This window comes from Protopterus annectens, chromosome 17.part0, assembly GCF_019279795.1.
Source record: "Protopterus annectens isolate FY-2018-M chromosome 17.part0, PAN1.0, whole genome shotgun sequence".
Taxonomy (NCBI): domain Eukaryota; kingdom Metazoa; phylum Chordata; order Ceratodontiformes; family Protopteridae; genus Protopterus; species Protopterus annectens.
Window position 1 is genome coordinate 387585215 of NC_056751.1, and position 15366 is coordinate 387600580.

Consider the following 15366-nt stretch of genomic DNA (forward strand, 5'->3'; position numbering starts at 1 on the left):
GTTATTTTTTACATTTTTTAATTGAATATGATTGGTGGAGTTCATTGGTATTCGGGCTACTATTCATTGTATAGTGAAAGAGGACAATGCACCAGGTCTTGCCCTATTGTGCAGTGAAATTGTTCGGTGAATTTACTAATCAAGCACGACTTTTATATGCCACTCTATGGCATAAACTACCTGCTGCATGGTGCACATTTTCTATGAATAACACCCTTAGCCTTTAAGGGGACAAGGTGAACACTAGAAAACAAGCCACAGTATAACATTGGGAGTAGTGAGTTGGTAAGTGGTAAATGGACTGCAGAACATGACTGACATTCTGGACACTAGGGAGTTTACTAATGTGAGTTAAAGCTGTACATCCTAATTCTTTAGTGTTGTAGAAATTGTTTTTTGTACTTCACGTGTTATCAAAAAAGTGATCTAGCAATTAACAAGACTGACAGTTTTAGAAAATGTGATAAACACTTTTAATTCTTCCATGTACTGTGTGTAGCATTCACTACTGTGGAAAAGTATGTAGTGATACCTATAGAGTTGCATTATTATGGGATTCATTAGCACAGGTTTACTTTTATAAATACTATATTTAATGCCATCAATACAAGTAACTACTAACAAATGTTATAGAGAAAAATATCCATAATAAATCAGTTGATTAACATCCAGCTAATGTGAATCTCATCTATTCTTATCTAGATTGGTGAAGTTTCCCAAACAGAAACAGTGTCTGAGGAAAACAAAGGTTTGATATGGACTCTTCTAAAACAATTACGGCCTGGTATGGACTTGTCCCGGGTTGTGCTGCCCACATTCATACTTGAACCTCGATCTTTCCTGGACAAGCTCTCAGACTACTATTATCATGCAGATCTTCTTTCCATGTAAGTACCACTTTTTGCTGGCAAGACACTTGTCGAATATATGTGAACATTTTATGAGGTGTGATTGATGTATACACAGCTGTTTGCTTCATGACAATTGAGTGAACTTCCACTCCAGTAGTTTTTATTATGATTTTCAAGGTTCCTTCAGGTACAGAAATAAAATCTGCTTTAGGAGTGTATACATCCCTGAATAGTTCTGACATTAATTTTAGATAATCTCATCATTTATAAGTTAGATATGTTTTCATGAAATGTGTAACTTTTTGTATAATTCCCATGTTCATGTTATCACACATTGGCACTATAGTATTTTATAGATTTAGTGTTAAAATCTTTAATTACAGTACAGTGTGACATTAATATCCTGTCATGTAACCATGGCAAAGCCCACTAATAAAAAAGACCCTGAAATTCAGAAAGGCTTACAGCATTGTGGAAGTCTTTTCTTAGAAGATTTCAGCATTGCGCTAAGCTTGTCTGATTCTTACACTGTCTCCCACCTATGGTTTTCCCCTCACAGGGCCTTTGTATGGAAAACAGACTCATGGTTGAATCTGCATATTAATACAACAATATGGGAGAGTGGCTAATGCTTATTAACTGTAAGCTCACTCTCAGAAATGTATTCGGAGTGCAGATAAGTCCAGTGAAGCTATGCGGTGAGAAAGTGTCAGTGTGTGTGTGTGTGTGTGGGGGGGGGGGGGTTAATTGTGTGCATGTGTGTGCTCATGAGTTGGTGTCAGGAGATTCATTTACTAGCATAATGCATTTATGACTAGGAAGAACACTAGTACTTAACAGGTCTGACAGTGCAGTATTGCATTTAGAGACATGGTAGTGAACCTGTAATGAGGAGTTTTTCAGTACATCTTTAACATGTGTGAATCAGCAATTATCTCTCACACTGATTGGGCAATGCACTTTGGGCAGTAAGCTCAGGCATAATTCTCTGACTCCTAGTGGGAGTTTCTAGAATAACTGCAGTAAGGCACTGAGGGGTGTGGGTTGTATAAAAATAACCAGTAATATGTTTCTTATGTACTTAAGTCACTTGGCTATACCTTGAGTACAAGTTATGAGTGGAAGCGGATATAATCCACACCGGACCTAGCTATAATGAACAGATTATTACTACCACTGTTATTTTTATTCAGAGCTACACTACTTACTAAAGGGGAACATGTGAGATTTTGACTCAGAAGGTTATAAACTGTGTCACTGTACTTGGATGAAGTTTATGCCATTACTGCTGTAGTAATGTATAGTAAGGAGAAAAGCCATTCTGTTCTGGAATTCCATCCTTGCCATTTATTTATCTGCCTGAGGCCTTTGCATGCATGTCCAGGTGGAGCAAATGGTTCTAAGACTCTGTAAGAAAAGTTTATTTATCGAGAGTACTATGCAGTCCTGACATTTCCTGTTATGTTAACATTAACTCTTACGCTTTATCTAAAGTGTTTCAGTGATGCTACAGAAAATTAATTTCCGAAACAAAGGTAGTCTATATTGGCACTATAGTGTTGCTTTTAAGGTTCCTTTTGTGATTTTATGTAATTAACATACACCAGCAAAATGCTCTAGTTAATCATCTCACTGTGTAAGGCAGCACAATTCATATTAGAGTATGCTGCTTTGATCAGGTCAAGTTAATTATTAATAAAAAATAATTACTGCTGTTTTGTTTCAGTGATCTTACAACCTGCTTCATTAACTTGAATTGTAATTGCTGACATAAAACATTTCTTTGTGTCACATGTCTAGTTAAGTGACTTTTCTAGAAATTTGATGTAAAATGCTTACATGATGACTATAGCCTTTTCAAATCAGTATAGTTCATGCAGTGTCACTGCAGTCAGAATTTTTGATGGTTTGTTGCTAAGAATTTTGTTCATATTAAAGTATAAACTTGCCAAACATTAGTGCATGCATGTAACACAAAGCTGAAACTAGACATTTTCAAAAAGCTGTTCTACACAACAGCTGGGAAATATAACTTCTTATCATAATGGCAACACTTTTCATATTATGTTTGAATGTGAAAGGTCTCACAGGTATATACAAAAAAGAAAGAGTCATGAACTATATTAAGAAATGCAATGTACGAATAGCTATGCCATGGGAGACTCATTTGGAAAACACTGAGCAGTGAATTTGATAAAGAAAGGGTTTCAGGAAGGTTATTCAATGGAATATCTGAGACAAAGAAAAAGGGGAGTACTGATATTAATTGCTAGAGTAGTGATAGAAGAGGAAACAATAGTGATAGAAGAGGGAACAAACATAATAATGGTAGAGTCATAGCAGTCAGGGGCTACTGGCAAGGGAGGAGGATTATGCTGGTATGCATTTATATTCCACCTAAAACTGCTACACTGGAGCTTAAGAAAATTTTGGGAGAAATAATCAGCTTTCAGCAATGAATATTACATATAGGTAGACTGGAATTTGATTTGCAACATTGAGGATGCATCTGGGGAGTCTAGAAGGGAAATATAACAAAAGAGGGTATATTTCTGAAGAAACTAATGAAAATATTTAGTATGGAAGATGTGAATTAAGTCAGACCTCAGAGAGCCTTTACATATTATTACCTAAGGTATAGAAACTGAGCTAGGCTAGACAGAAATTATATTTCACAAGAATGTGCATTTAATTAAAAGTTTTGATATGCATCAATAATTATTTCAAATCACACTCCAAAAATAACTGAAATAAAAATTCAGGATAATGAAGCAAAAATGAAACACTGGTGCTTCCCTTTCTATCTGTGGAAGTTTGGAAGCTAGGAGGGAAGAAAGTGCTAAATATCTAGAAGTTTTTTTTAACAGTATATTAAAAGGGGGAGAAACACCAACATCTTGGAAGAAAGCTATGGTGGCTGTAATACCTACAGATGGTAAAGAATCATCAGATCCAGTTTCACATATGCCCATTTCAATTCTAAACAATGATTATAAAGTGTTTATGTCTATAATGACTAAAAATGGCAAAGGTGATGCCAAAATTGATAGATAAGGATCAATGTGGTTTTGTTGAGGAGAGGCAAACATTTGATATTAATAGAAGAATGATGATCCATAGGGAAGCAGAATGTAAGAAAACACCACTGTTTTTGGTGGGTCTTGATGCATAGAGAAAGCATTTGACAGAGTATGCTGGGGTTTTATGAGTAGGGCAATGGAAGCATTTGAATTTCCTGACACAATAATAAGATTAATTAGAAGGATATATGAGGGATCAGAGATAAAAATTAAAGTGGGGCATTTCCTTTCTGATAAGTTCTGGTTGAACAGAGAAACCAGGCAGGGGTGTCCTCTTTCCACTTTGTTATTTGCAATACATTTAAAACCACTGGCAAAGAAAATAAGGGACTCAGAAATTCAAGGATATACTTGGTATGATAATCAAGAAAAGTTGACTTTATTTGCAGATGATATTATTTTGTACCTAATAAAGCCAGAAAAGGATACCTCAGTGTTGTGGAATATTCTGAGACAGTTTCAAGTCTTTTGGGGATACAAAATTAATGAAGACAACATAAAGGCAATTTATTTATTTATTTAACATTTGTTTACCAGGAAAGTCTGATTGGGACAGAGCCACTTTTTAAAGGAGGCCCGGAGAAAAGCACTCCAGACACGTCTTTGAAATGTGGGAGGAAGCTGGAGTACCCAGTGGAAACCCATGCAGATGCAGGGAGGACATGCAGAATTCAGACAGAAGGCACAGCCGAGAATCAAGCCGGAGAACCTCTTGCTGTGAGGTGACAGTCTTGACTGCTGCACCACTGCATCACTTAAGCTGTGGCAATTAGCTGTAAGCCATGTACTCACACATGAATTGGTTCAGCAATACTCATGTTTATGGGGACATAATAAAATGAAGTACTTAGGAGTGTGGGTTAAAATGATTCTGTTATGGCAGCTAAGGATATATGGGAAGAAACTAAACAAAAGATAATATGAAAACTAAGAAACTGAATGCTTTGTTTTATAGATATGGATAGCAAGATACAAGCAGTGAAAAGGATTTTAGTCCCTTTAGTTTTATAAACAGGTTAGGTATATTTTTATAAAACAAAGGAGAAGTTATGGATACCAATCAATAAAGAGTTGAAGGATTTTATCTGGAAGGGGAAAAGGGCAAGAGTCAAGTGGGATAAGTTGATCCTTCCAATAGAACAAGGTAGTTTGGTATTTCTTGATATCAATGAATATATCAGAGCTATACAGAGTTAATGCTTCTACACATAGCACAAGCAGAAAGCTATAATTCAAAGTTGAAAGGGATGATGATGACGCAGGAGGGAAGCTCAAGAAATAAGGAGAGAGACTGGGATTTTGTATGCAGATCCTGTACAAGAATTAACAGCCATACAGTATATTATATTCATAAAGCAGCAGAAGGTTTTCTAAGAACTAGGCCAACATGGGAATGGAGAACGGAGATTCTGCTGATATGGATGACTGCAATTAGGGGTACAAATAATAGGCAAGAGGGGCTGGAATTTATTGGAGAAAACTGGCAAAGGAACCAAGGTATTGGGGACAAATAATTAGATAGGGAAAATATTAGAATGAGAAGAGGCTAAGAATACATTTGGACTGAAGGTAAGAGATTGCTTTCATTATCATGGACTGATATCAGTATAGGCAAAGAGAAATGAGTAGTGAGGATCCTAAGTGAAAGACCGGCACTGGTAGAGTTTTTAGTAAAATCTAGAACAGAAGCTGCTGTTAAAAAAGGGATAATTAGTAGGGCATAAAAAATGCATATTAACAATAGGAGTCAATCAGAGAAGGTTAGAAAGGATTAGGAAGAGAGACTGGATAAGCATTTCACAAGAATGCAGTGGAGGATTTATGTATGGCTCACAAATATGCAACAAAGTCTAGAAGATTTAAGATTTTTGCTTGGAAGTGTTTGCATGGGAATTTTTATACCCCAAGCAGATTCCTAACAATTTTTTCCTCAGGTAGATAGCAAATGTTGGAGCTGTGACAGGAAAGAAAGTGGTAATGGGGAACATACTTTTTTGGAGTTTAATAAGGTGCCAGACTTTAAAACTTCCCTGAATACTACCCTGTCAGAAATACTGGATGAGCAAATGGGTGTAACTAAGAAAATTATTTTTTAATGAGCTGTAATAGTGATACAGAAAAGAAATTGCCTAGACATAGTAAGGCCTTGCTGCATTAATTCTGGCAGCTGCCAAAAAAGCAATTACTAGAAAATGGAAATCACAGTCTAACCAACTACACTAGAATTATGGATATTGTAGCAGAGATAAAAGAACTGCAAGTCAGATCTTTAGAAAAGGGTAGGTGCAAATTACATAGAAAAACTGGGAACTGTGGGAACTTCTTATCATAATGGCAGCATGCAGAATAATGTTTTGGAGGAGAAATGAGGATTAAGGGAAGGCAAGGATTGCATGAGCTATTTAATGCTCAAATTACAATGACTGTATAAATGATTATATACAATGTTTGCAAATGAAAATATGTCTATATGGTTTGTTTTCATTTATATAAATGTGTTTGCCTGTGTCATAAGTGATAATTCAATAAATATGTTTCTTTTTTTGTTCAAACACCTTTATTGAATTATCATTTGTGACATAGGCAAATTTACATTCATATAAAAGTAGTCAAAATATATTAACATCACAAACATTATCTTGATAAAAAGGAGAATTTAATTCATATATATATATATATATATATATATATATATATATATATATATATGTGTGTGTGTGTGTGTGTGTGTGTGTGTGTGTTTTTGTTTTGTTTTCTTTTCTCTTATTTAAGTGTTTTAGCAATAGTGCATTGAAGTGCCTATCAGTAGGATGACGTTTTTACATTACCATATTATTATGAACCTGGAATGCTGTTCTTTGGATCCTTTTTAGAAAATTAGTTTTAATATTTCATGTTATTGTTTTTTTTTCATGCACTTAACTTTGTTTTGCCTCAGAAACAACAAAAAGTCGACCGTATGGTGGTTCACCATTTAACACTCCTGCCTCACAGTTCCACAGTCTGGGACTGTCTCTGCCTACTCTTCTCAGCTCTCAGAACCATATTAGAGGAACTGTCTGCTCAAACTTAATCACATTTAGCTATGTTTCTGTGTAGGGTCTACTTCTAAATCCTGTAATCCCACAAAACCGAACATTATTTTTGAGAGGCAAGCATAACGAATGGTTGAAATCCTGAACGGCTGATTTTTTACAGGCAAGAAAACACTTGGCTAGTGTGAGGAAATATGCCCTTTTCCCCACTGTAGTGCAGTCCTAGAATAGGTATATATAGGTAGGTAGGTGAGGGGGGGGGCGCAGACCCCCATCTATGCGGGTTTTACATAGTCCGGTGTGGTTCCCTGAAGTTTTGGGTAAGTGTTTACTTGCTTTGTGAAATATCAGCAGTTCAGGGTTTCAACTGTTCATTATTTTCCTTTTACAAAAATAGAGTTCAGTCTTCTGGGATTTCAGGATTTAGAAGTAAACCCATATATATATATATATATATATATATATATATATATATATATATATATATATATATATATATATATGGATCCCTATCACAACACCGACACGCCACAAACCCGACACTCAAAACAACGACAACAAAACACCGAAAACGCACAAAACCGACAACTCACAAAACCGAACACCATAACACCGACACCCAAAACACCGACACACAAAACGTAAACTACACATAACACACAACTATACATGCACTAACCCTAACCCAAACCCTAACCCTAAGGTCCGACACTACCGCACACTTACCCTACCCGCACCCTAACTCACTTAACCCGCCACTAAACCTACATTCCATCACTATCGCACACTTACCCTACCCGCACCCTAACCCTAACTCACTTAACCCGCCACTACACCTAAAGTCCGTCACTACTGCACACTCACCTTTCCAGCACCCTAACCCTAAATCCTACACTATCTCACACTTACCTGTCCGCTCCCTAACGCTAAATCCCTCACTATCGCACACTTACCTGTCCGCTCCCTAATGCTAAATCCCTCACTAGCACACACTTACCTGTCCACTCCCTAACGCTAAATCCCTCACTAGCACACACTTACCTGTCTGCTCCCTAACGCTAAATCCCTCACTAGCACACACTTACCTGTCCGCTCGCGCTCACACGTTGCCCATGTCGGTATTTTGGCTGTCGGGATTTCACATTGTCGATCATCTGTCTCATTGGTCTTCTCGTGTCGGTCTTCTTAGCATCGGTGTTTCGGCGTGTCGATGAAGTCAAGGAGATCCATATATATATATATATATATATATATATATATATATATATATATATGTTTATATATTTATATTATATATATATATATATATATATATATATATATATATATATATATATATATGTTTATACACACACACACATACACACATATTTTATATATATATATATATATATATATATATATATATATATATATATATATATATATATACATATATATATATATATATATATGTGTGTGTGTGTTTGTGTGTATGTGTGTATGGGTTCACTTTATAATCTTGAAATACTGAAATATCGAATGTTAGTATTTCGAGACTAAAATAGGGAAAGCCCAGTTCCACGAAAGACCACACATCACTGAATCCGGAAATGTCGAATTAGCGGTTATGGTGGTGCGCTGTGTTAATGGATAGCTGGAGATTCAGGTAAGTGTTTATATTTTAAGGGTTTTGGGTAGGGATTTTAGTATTTGTTAGTGTGTTGGGAAGTTGTAGGTATAGGTTACGGTATGTAGGTAAGAGTGTGAGTGTGTAAGTTTTGAGAATGGGTGGTGTTTGTACATACGTGATGTCTGTTTGTGTGAGTGGAATGTAGATTGTGTAGTGGTGGGTTTCGTGACTTTGTCTTTTTAGTGCGACCTCGGATTTAGTCTATATAAGTAGCGGGGGGGCTCAGCCCCCTACATGGGTGGTGCTGCTTATATGTAGGGTAGGTTTGTGTATTTATGCTGTTGTTTTATGTGTGTGTGTGTGTGTGTGTGTGTGTGTGTGTGTGTGTGTGTGTGGGTGTGTGCGTGTGTGTGTGTGTGTAGATATATATATATATATATATATATATGCATACTCTTTCTTTATCTTTTGTTTTCATAGGTTCATAAGCAAGTACTAGGCTAGTAGCCCTTGTGAGCCATTTTAACCCTATCCAGTTTCCTCTGGACAGGTGCGAATCAAACCCTGTACCTTGTGTCAGTGAGACAAACACCTTAACCATTATACCAACTTTTGATTACTTTTGTTGGTGTGTGTCATGGTACTTGACATTATGCTAGGAGATTTATAGTTATGTGTATACATGTGTATGCATATATAGATGTCCAAAGTGCACTGGTCGCAGGACTATATAAAACAAAGGCGTGTTCAGTAATCTTTGGCTTTGCAGGTTCGAATAAAGCAAATAATACTTAAGTAATTTCTTATATCAAGTGTTCAGTGTCCAGGCAACTCCTCCAGTATACAGGTTATCTTGAAAACTACATGCCTGTCCCTGTTATAAGGCTATAATGACAGGATTTTTGCCAAGTTTTACTGGTTGCAGTTCTCTGTGATAGCGTAGCACTAGGATGTCACTAAGTAGGACTTCAGATCATTCTTTGAATTCTCTTCAAATGTGGCACAGCCTTGGAGTTGTCAGTCTTATTTGCCAGGATATTTAGTTGCTGTTGTAGCTGCACCAACTTTTGGTGAGTCCTTACCTGCAGTTCCATAATTTTCCTCAGTAATTCCTCCATGGTTAAGGATACAAGCTAACCACATCAGGAACATATCAATGACAGTACTATAGGGAATTTGTTGCCCAAATATGGCTTGCACATGCACTTGGCAGTAAGCAGCTCTGCAAGGAACTAAAATTTGGCAAGTCTCTGGCCACCTCCCCACTTTTTCCACCAGTGTAATATAGCCTATAAATAGGCTTATGCCAAGATATGACTGTCTCATACCACACTTCCAAGTCTTCTATCAGATGATCTTCCAAGGGAAGAACTGTCTTTGAGTTTAGCCCTCCAGACCTTGTACTCCAGCCAGTTGTGTAAATCTTCCTAGCCACACTCCATACTGCAGTACATATTCTGAGTACACATTTCAAGGCACGTAAACATTTTAGCAGTAATTCATGAATGGGTGTGGGTTTTGCTGGGTTTACCCTTAATTGACATGGTTTGGTCATGAAGGTGAAGCCGAAGTGATCAAATCAGGCTGTTGGTAAATACAACATTACCCATATCCAGTCATTTATTCTTGCAGGACAGCCGGGGTGGCGCAGCGATTAGCGTTGCAGCCTCACAGCAAGAGGTTCTCTGGTTCGATCCTCGGCTGGGGTGCCTTCTGTGCAGAGTCTGCATGTCCTCCCTGTGGTCATGTGGGTTTCCTCCGGGTGCTCTGGTTTCCTCCCACATCCCAAAGACATAATGTAGGTGGATTGAACACTCTAAATTGGCCCTAGGCGTGAGTGCGTGCGTGTGTGTGCCTTCTGTGGAAGGTTGGGCGCTGGGCTGGCAACTCGACACCGTAAAACTCCACTGCCAATCATGAGCAGACAGTTGATCCACTGTGGTGAGCCCTAATTAGGAAAAGTTGAAAGTAGAAGAAGTTATTTATTCTTGCAGTCATGAAGTGGCATTACTAAAAAAAAGCTTACCGTTTCTAAATAGGAAAACTGTGTAAATTGACTTTAAGGATTCTCTTCCTTGAGGGCATATCTAAAGCTTGTACTGCTTGCATAGTATCTTCTGGTTTATGATTCTTTTTTCTCTACTATAGTTATTCTTTTAAATGTTTTTGCTGTCCAAATGTATGTAATTCATTAGGATAATAATAGCAGTTAATCAGAAGAATTTGTAATATTGAAAAACAACAACTGTGATTGTTGTCAATTTGGAAGCCAATAGCTGTACTAAGCATAAATATCACTGTGGTTACTTGCCACCAAGATGACAACAGTTACAAGGTCTTCTCTTTAAATACTATTGCTACCATAATGTAACTTCCATGCATAGAGACACACATATTTTATTCAGATCTGTATATAACTTAGTTTTATATGAATAATTCCTGATATAGAATTACTGAGGGAATTCATAGTCCGGGGCTGCGTAGATGCATAGTGCACATCCACAAATAGCTGTGCTATACAGCTGTGCAAATAAGGTTGTCATAACGTAGTTGCGTTGAATACGGAAAAGTAAAGCAAATTCTTTAATCACTCCCATTTTTTATAAACATGTAAATTGTGTAAACATCATCATTTTGTATGTTCATAGGTTCATAGGTTCATAGGTTCATACTAGGCTATCTGCCTGAGGGCATTTACAAGCCTAGCCCATAGTTTTGTGGCTTACACCACCCCTTTAGTATGGGGAACTATACCCATTATTTTGCTGTGCCTCTGTCGAGCAGTGACACTGAGGTAATCCCTGGGGTATATCTGCGATCTCCCATCCATTGGTCAAGATTTCTCTTGAACAAGGCCAGCGAGGTGCTCTGCCTCACATATACCGGGATTTTATTCCACAGCATAGGGAGTCTTTGGGTGATGAATCTATCCCTCCAGCACGTCCTATTAATAGCCGTGTCGAGGTTTAAGTCTCCCGCCCTTGTGGCTCTGACAGATCTAGATTTTTTGAGGTGAAGCATATTCATCAAATCTGGGTTTGACATGGCCTTGTATGTTAGGCAAAGGTCACCTCTGAGCAAGCGGTAAGCGACTGAATAGAGCTGGAGTTCTTTCAGTCGGGCAGCATAGGACAGATGTTTGAGACCCTTTATCCTTTGGGATGTATTTTGCAGGGGTTTACTTCACGTTGTCGAAGGCCGACAGTATCGAAGCTGATATTGTCGGCACCAGATTAGCGAAAGCAAAAAACATTGAACGGTTAAACGGAAATCTCTGTAAGGGGAGATTTCCATTTAGTTCAATGTATTGCAGTCTCGGATTTGGTATATTTAAGTAGGGGGGTGTGGGGGGCAGGGGGGCTTGCCCCCCCCCCTTCTTGCAAAGGTAAGTTTTTATTTATTTTTGTTTTTAGGCATTTTATTTTTTATCTTTCGATGTTTCAGAATTCAATGATATGGTGTCAACCATATTAGATTTGATATTCTGATACTTCAATAAGATAATATAGACACATTTTGCAGTATTGTAAATTATGTTCATTGGCATATTGCAGGTAGGCGTAGCTGAGAACAGTCATGCTCAAAGCACTACAGCAAAGCTGCTGACTGCGCAGCAACTAAAACTTTGTTTTTAAAAATATTAAAGGTGTTAGAGCAGTTTTATATAGGGGTCATGTCTCTCAACCTCTTAGAGTAAGAAATCTGGACAAAGCCATAAATAGAAGTGGGACAAAGGCCCAAAAATAGGGACATTTTCTAAATATTTCTCTTACAAAATTGATGGAATAATATCTTGCACATTAGCATGAATTTTCTGAAGGGTATGAAGTCCGCCATTATTTTCTAACTTCATTCTATAATGATTTGCCACTAATTTGCCAGAAAACCACAGTTTTATGAAAACTGGACAAAAAATATGAGACAAAAATCTGGACTTTCTGCAAAAATCTGTACAGTTGAGAGGTATGATAGGGGTATCCTTTTGTGGATACCCTGATGGTTTTATTAAAGAATAGAAAGAGGGTGATATGAAAGTCTGAAAAAAGGTAGACAAACAAGGAGGGGAACACACAAGGGAAACATTAAGAGGTTTTGAGGAGGAGGTGGGAGAAGATGGCCACTATTATTTTTGCTGGGAGATACACCCCTCCATTTTTAGAAGTTTTTTTTAAGAGATTGGTAGGGGTGAGATATAGGGAAGACAGTCTAGGAGATATGGTAAGGGAAGAAGGGCTCCGGGAGTCCGAACTGTGTACCCAGTCCACAGATCCTCAAAGACAACCACTGCCAGATGGTGTTGCAGTGGAGGTCCCCGATGTTGAGGAGGTAGGGGCCTGTAGTGGCACAATGGTCAGGATGAACTGGATGGATATGTCTTGTACATGCTGAAAAGAGGCTTTTACAGGCATAATTCTCCTGTCCACAACCTGTTCCAGTACATCCTCAGCCAAACTCTGAAGCCCCCATTCAATGAGGCTTGCCAGGCTGCCATGTAAAGACATGAAAAGAGACATAAAGGAGCTCTCTGAGCATGTAGCCCAGGCCGGTATGACCCTGACCTTGAGTAGCATCTTACCCTCACCAAGAATGATGCCACAATATGAAGACAAGATGATCAATTTCAACAATTGGCTTAAGTACTGGTGTCATTCAAAGGGGATCCAATGCCTGTCAGCTTGGGATGATATGCTCGACAAGCCGCGATGCTTCGCTAGGGACGGCTTGCACCTGTCACCCCTGGGCTTTCGGATATTGGCAAAGGCTCTTGCTACCCCATAGTGCCTTTTTTAGGCAAGGCTCAAAAGACAAACCCACCTCCATAGGTAACACAAGGGATAAGAAACTAAGAGTAATGCTACTCAATGCCAGAAGTCTAAACCTCAAGATGCATGCACTCGAAACTCTCCTTAGCATGGAGAACATCGATATCTGTGCAGTAACAGAAACCTGGTTCAGGGTTCCCGAGAGCACCCCAGCACTACCAGGTTATACCTCATACCATGCTTTTAGGCCCCAAAACTTGGACCGAACCACAAAAGGAGGGGGAGTATCGATATTCATCAAAGATACCCACACCTCCAGGTTGGTGGCAAAGCACGAAGCATCAGAGACTATCCATGTGCAACTAGCAGTGGGTAAAACTGCCTTCCAGTTTATAGCCTGCTACAGACCACCCTCCCAAACCCAGGAACCCCACTCGGCCTTCCTGAGAACACTGGAAAATATGAAGGTCTCTCCAAACACCATTGTATTGGGCGACTTCAACTACCCAAACATAGACTGGGAGCATTACTCTAGCTCCAACACCCTAGCCCAAAGGTTCCTAGAATTTATAAACTCAAATGCTATGGAACAACTTGTTACCACTCCCACAAGAGGGGAAAACATACTGGACCTGATCATCACCAACATGGGGACTCTATGCTCCAGACCAGAAGTGTATCCCTCACTGGTAAGATCAGACCATAAACTAATCTCACTGGATATTCACATCCCGACCCCACCCCTGCCCAGAAAACCACAGTGAAAAACTTCTCTAAAGCAAATTTTACACTCCTCAAAACTGAGGTGGAATCCTTCAAAGCCCCCGGGCCTGTGGAAAATACGGCCCAGACCGCAGAATCCTTTATAAACGCATTCTATGAACACCTTCAGGAATGCATGGATCATGCGATCCCAAATAAAACCAAGACCCAATCCTCCAAAGGCAGGCGTCCTGTCTGGTGGACCCCAGCCATAAACAAACTATACAATAGAAGGAGGAAGCTACTAAATGATAAAGGAAAATCCCAAAAGGGAAGGCATCACAGATCAGTATTAGCAAAAACTACGGGCACACATAAAATTGTCTAAGGCCAGCTTCGAGAGAAAAATTGCACAGGACACTAAGGATAATCACAAGGCTTTCTTTAGTTATGTTAGGAACCTGGGTGGTAATTCCCAGATATGCTCAGAATTAGTCCAAAATGACAAAAATACACCGAACCCACAGACATTGCCAACATCCTAGCTGACAGGTTCAGCGCAAACTTCTCACCCCCCTCCCCACCAAAAGGCAAATATCTATCCCAGCAGAGTGCTGCCCCCCTGACATCTCAGATGCTCAGGTAAGAGCCGCCCTCTCCAAAGCAAAAAACACAGCATCAATGGGACCAGATGGTGTCCCGGGCTGCGTCCTACATGAACTCAAAGAAGAGCTAAACCCAAACATAAAACTACTGTTCAATCTCAGCCTTACTACAGGATATGTGCCCAAAGAGTGGCGTACAGCAACAGTGGTCCCTCTCCATAAAGGTGGTGCCTCAACGGATCCTGGAAACTATCGCCCCATAAGCCTGACTAGCTTGGTCTGCAAAGCTATGGAAAGGATCATCATGGACCTCATAAATAAAGATATTGGGGACATACAAACACTGGATCCTACCCAGTTCGGCTTTGTTAAGGGCAGATCCTGCCTCTTAAACCTGGTTGATTTCTTTGAAACAGTCACCAAGGCCATTGACGAGGGGAAGGTGGGCCACACAGCCTACCTGGACCTCGCAAAAGCCTTCGATACAATACCCCACTCGGGCATTATAGATAAGCTCACCAGCTTAAATATAAACCCCTATGTCACTAGATGGATTGCAAACTGGCTCAAGGACAGAACCCACATGGTTAGAATTGCTGGAGCCATGTCAGACTCCAAACCAGTTACAAGTGGTGTCCCACAAGGCTCAGTCCTGGGACCTCTCTTGTTCGGTATATATTTCTCGGAGGTACAGGCCAACACGGAAGGACTGTGGCTG

The 15366-nt window shown here is 39.1% G+C and overlaps 1 protein-coding gene across 10 annotated transcripts in view; it reads left to right on the top strand.

The window, feature by feature from the left end:
- The window catches only part of OSBPL5 (oxysterol binding protein like 5), a 1550034-nt gene that overhangs the window by 1106010 nt on the left and 428658 nt on the right, over positions 1–15366 (top strand). For all 10 annotated transcript variants that reach the window (XM_044059004.1, XM_044058998.1, XM_044059002.1 and 7 more), the window contains one exon: positions 703–887. In XM_044059004.1, the coding sequence (XP_043914939.1) occupies positions 703–887 (185 nt within the window). The remainder of the gene's footprint in view (positions 1–702; positions 888–15366) is intronic.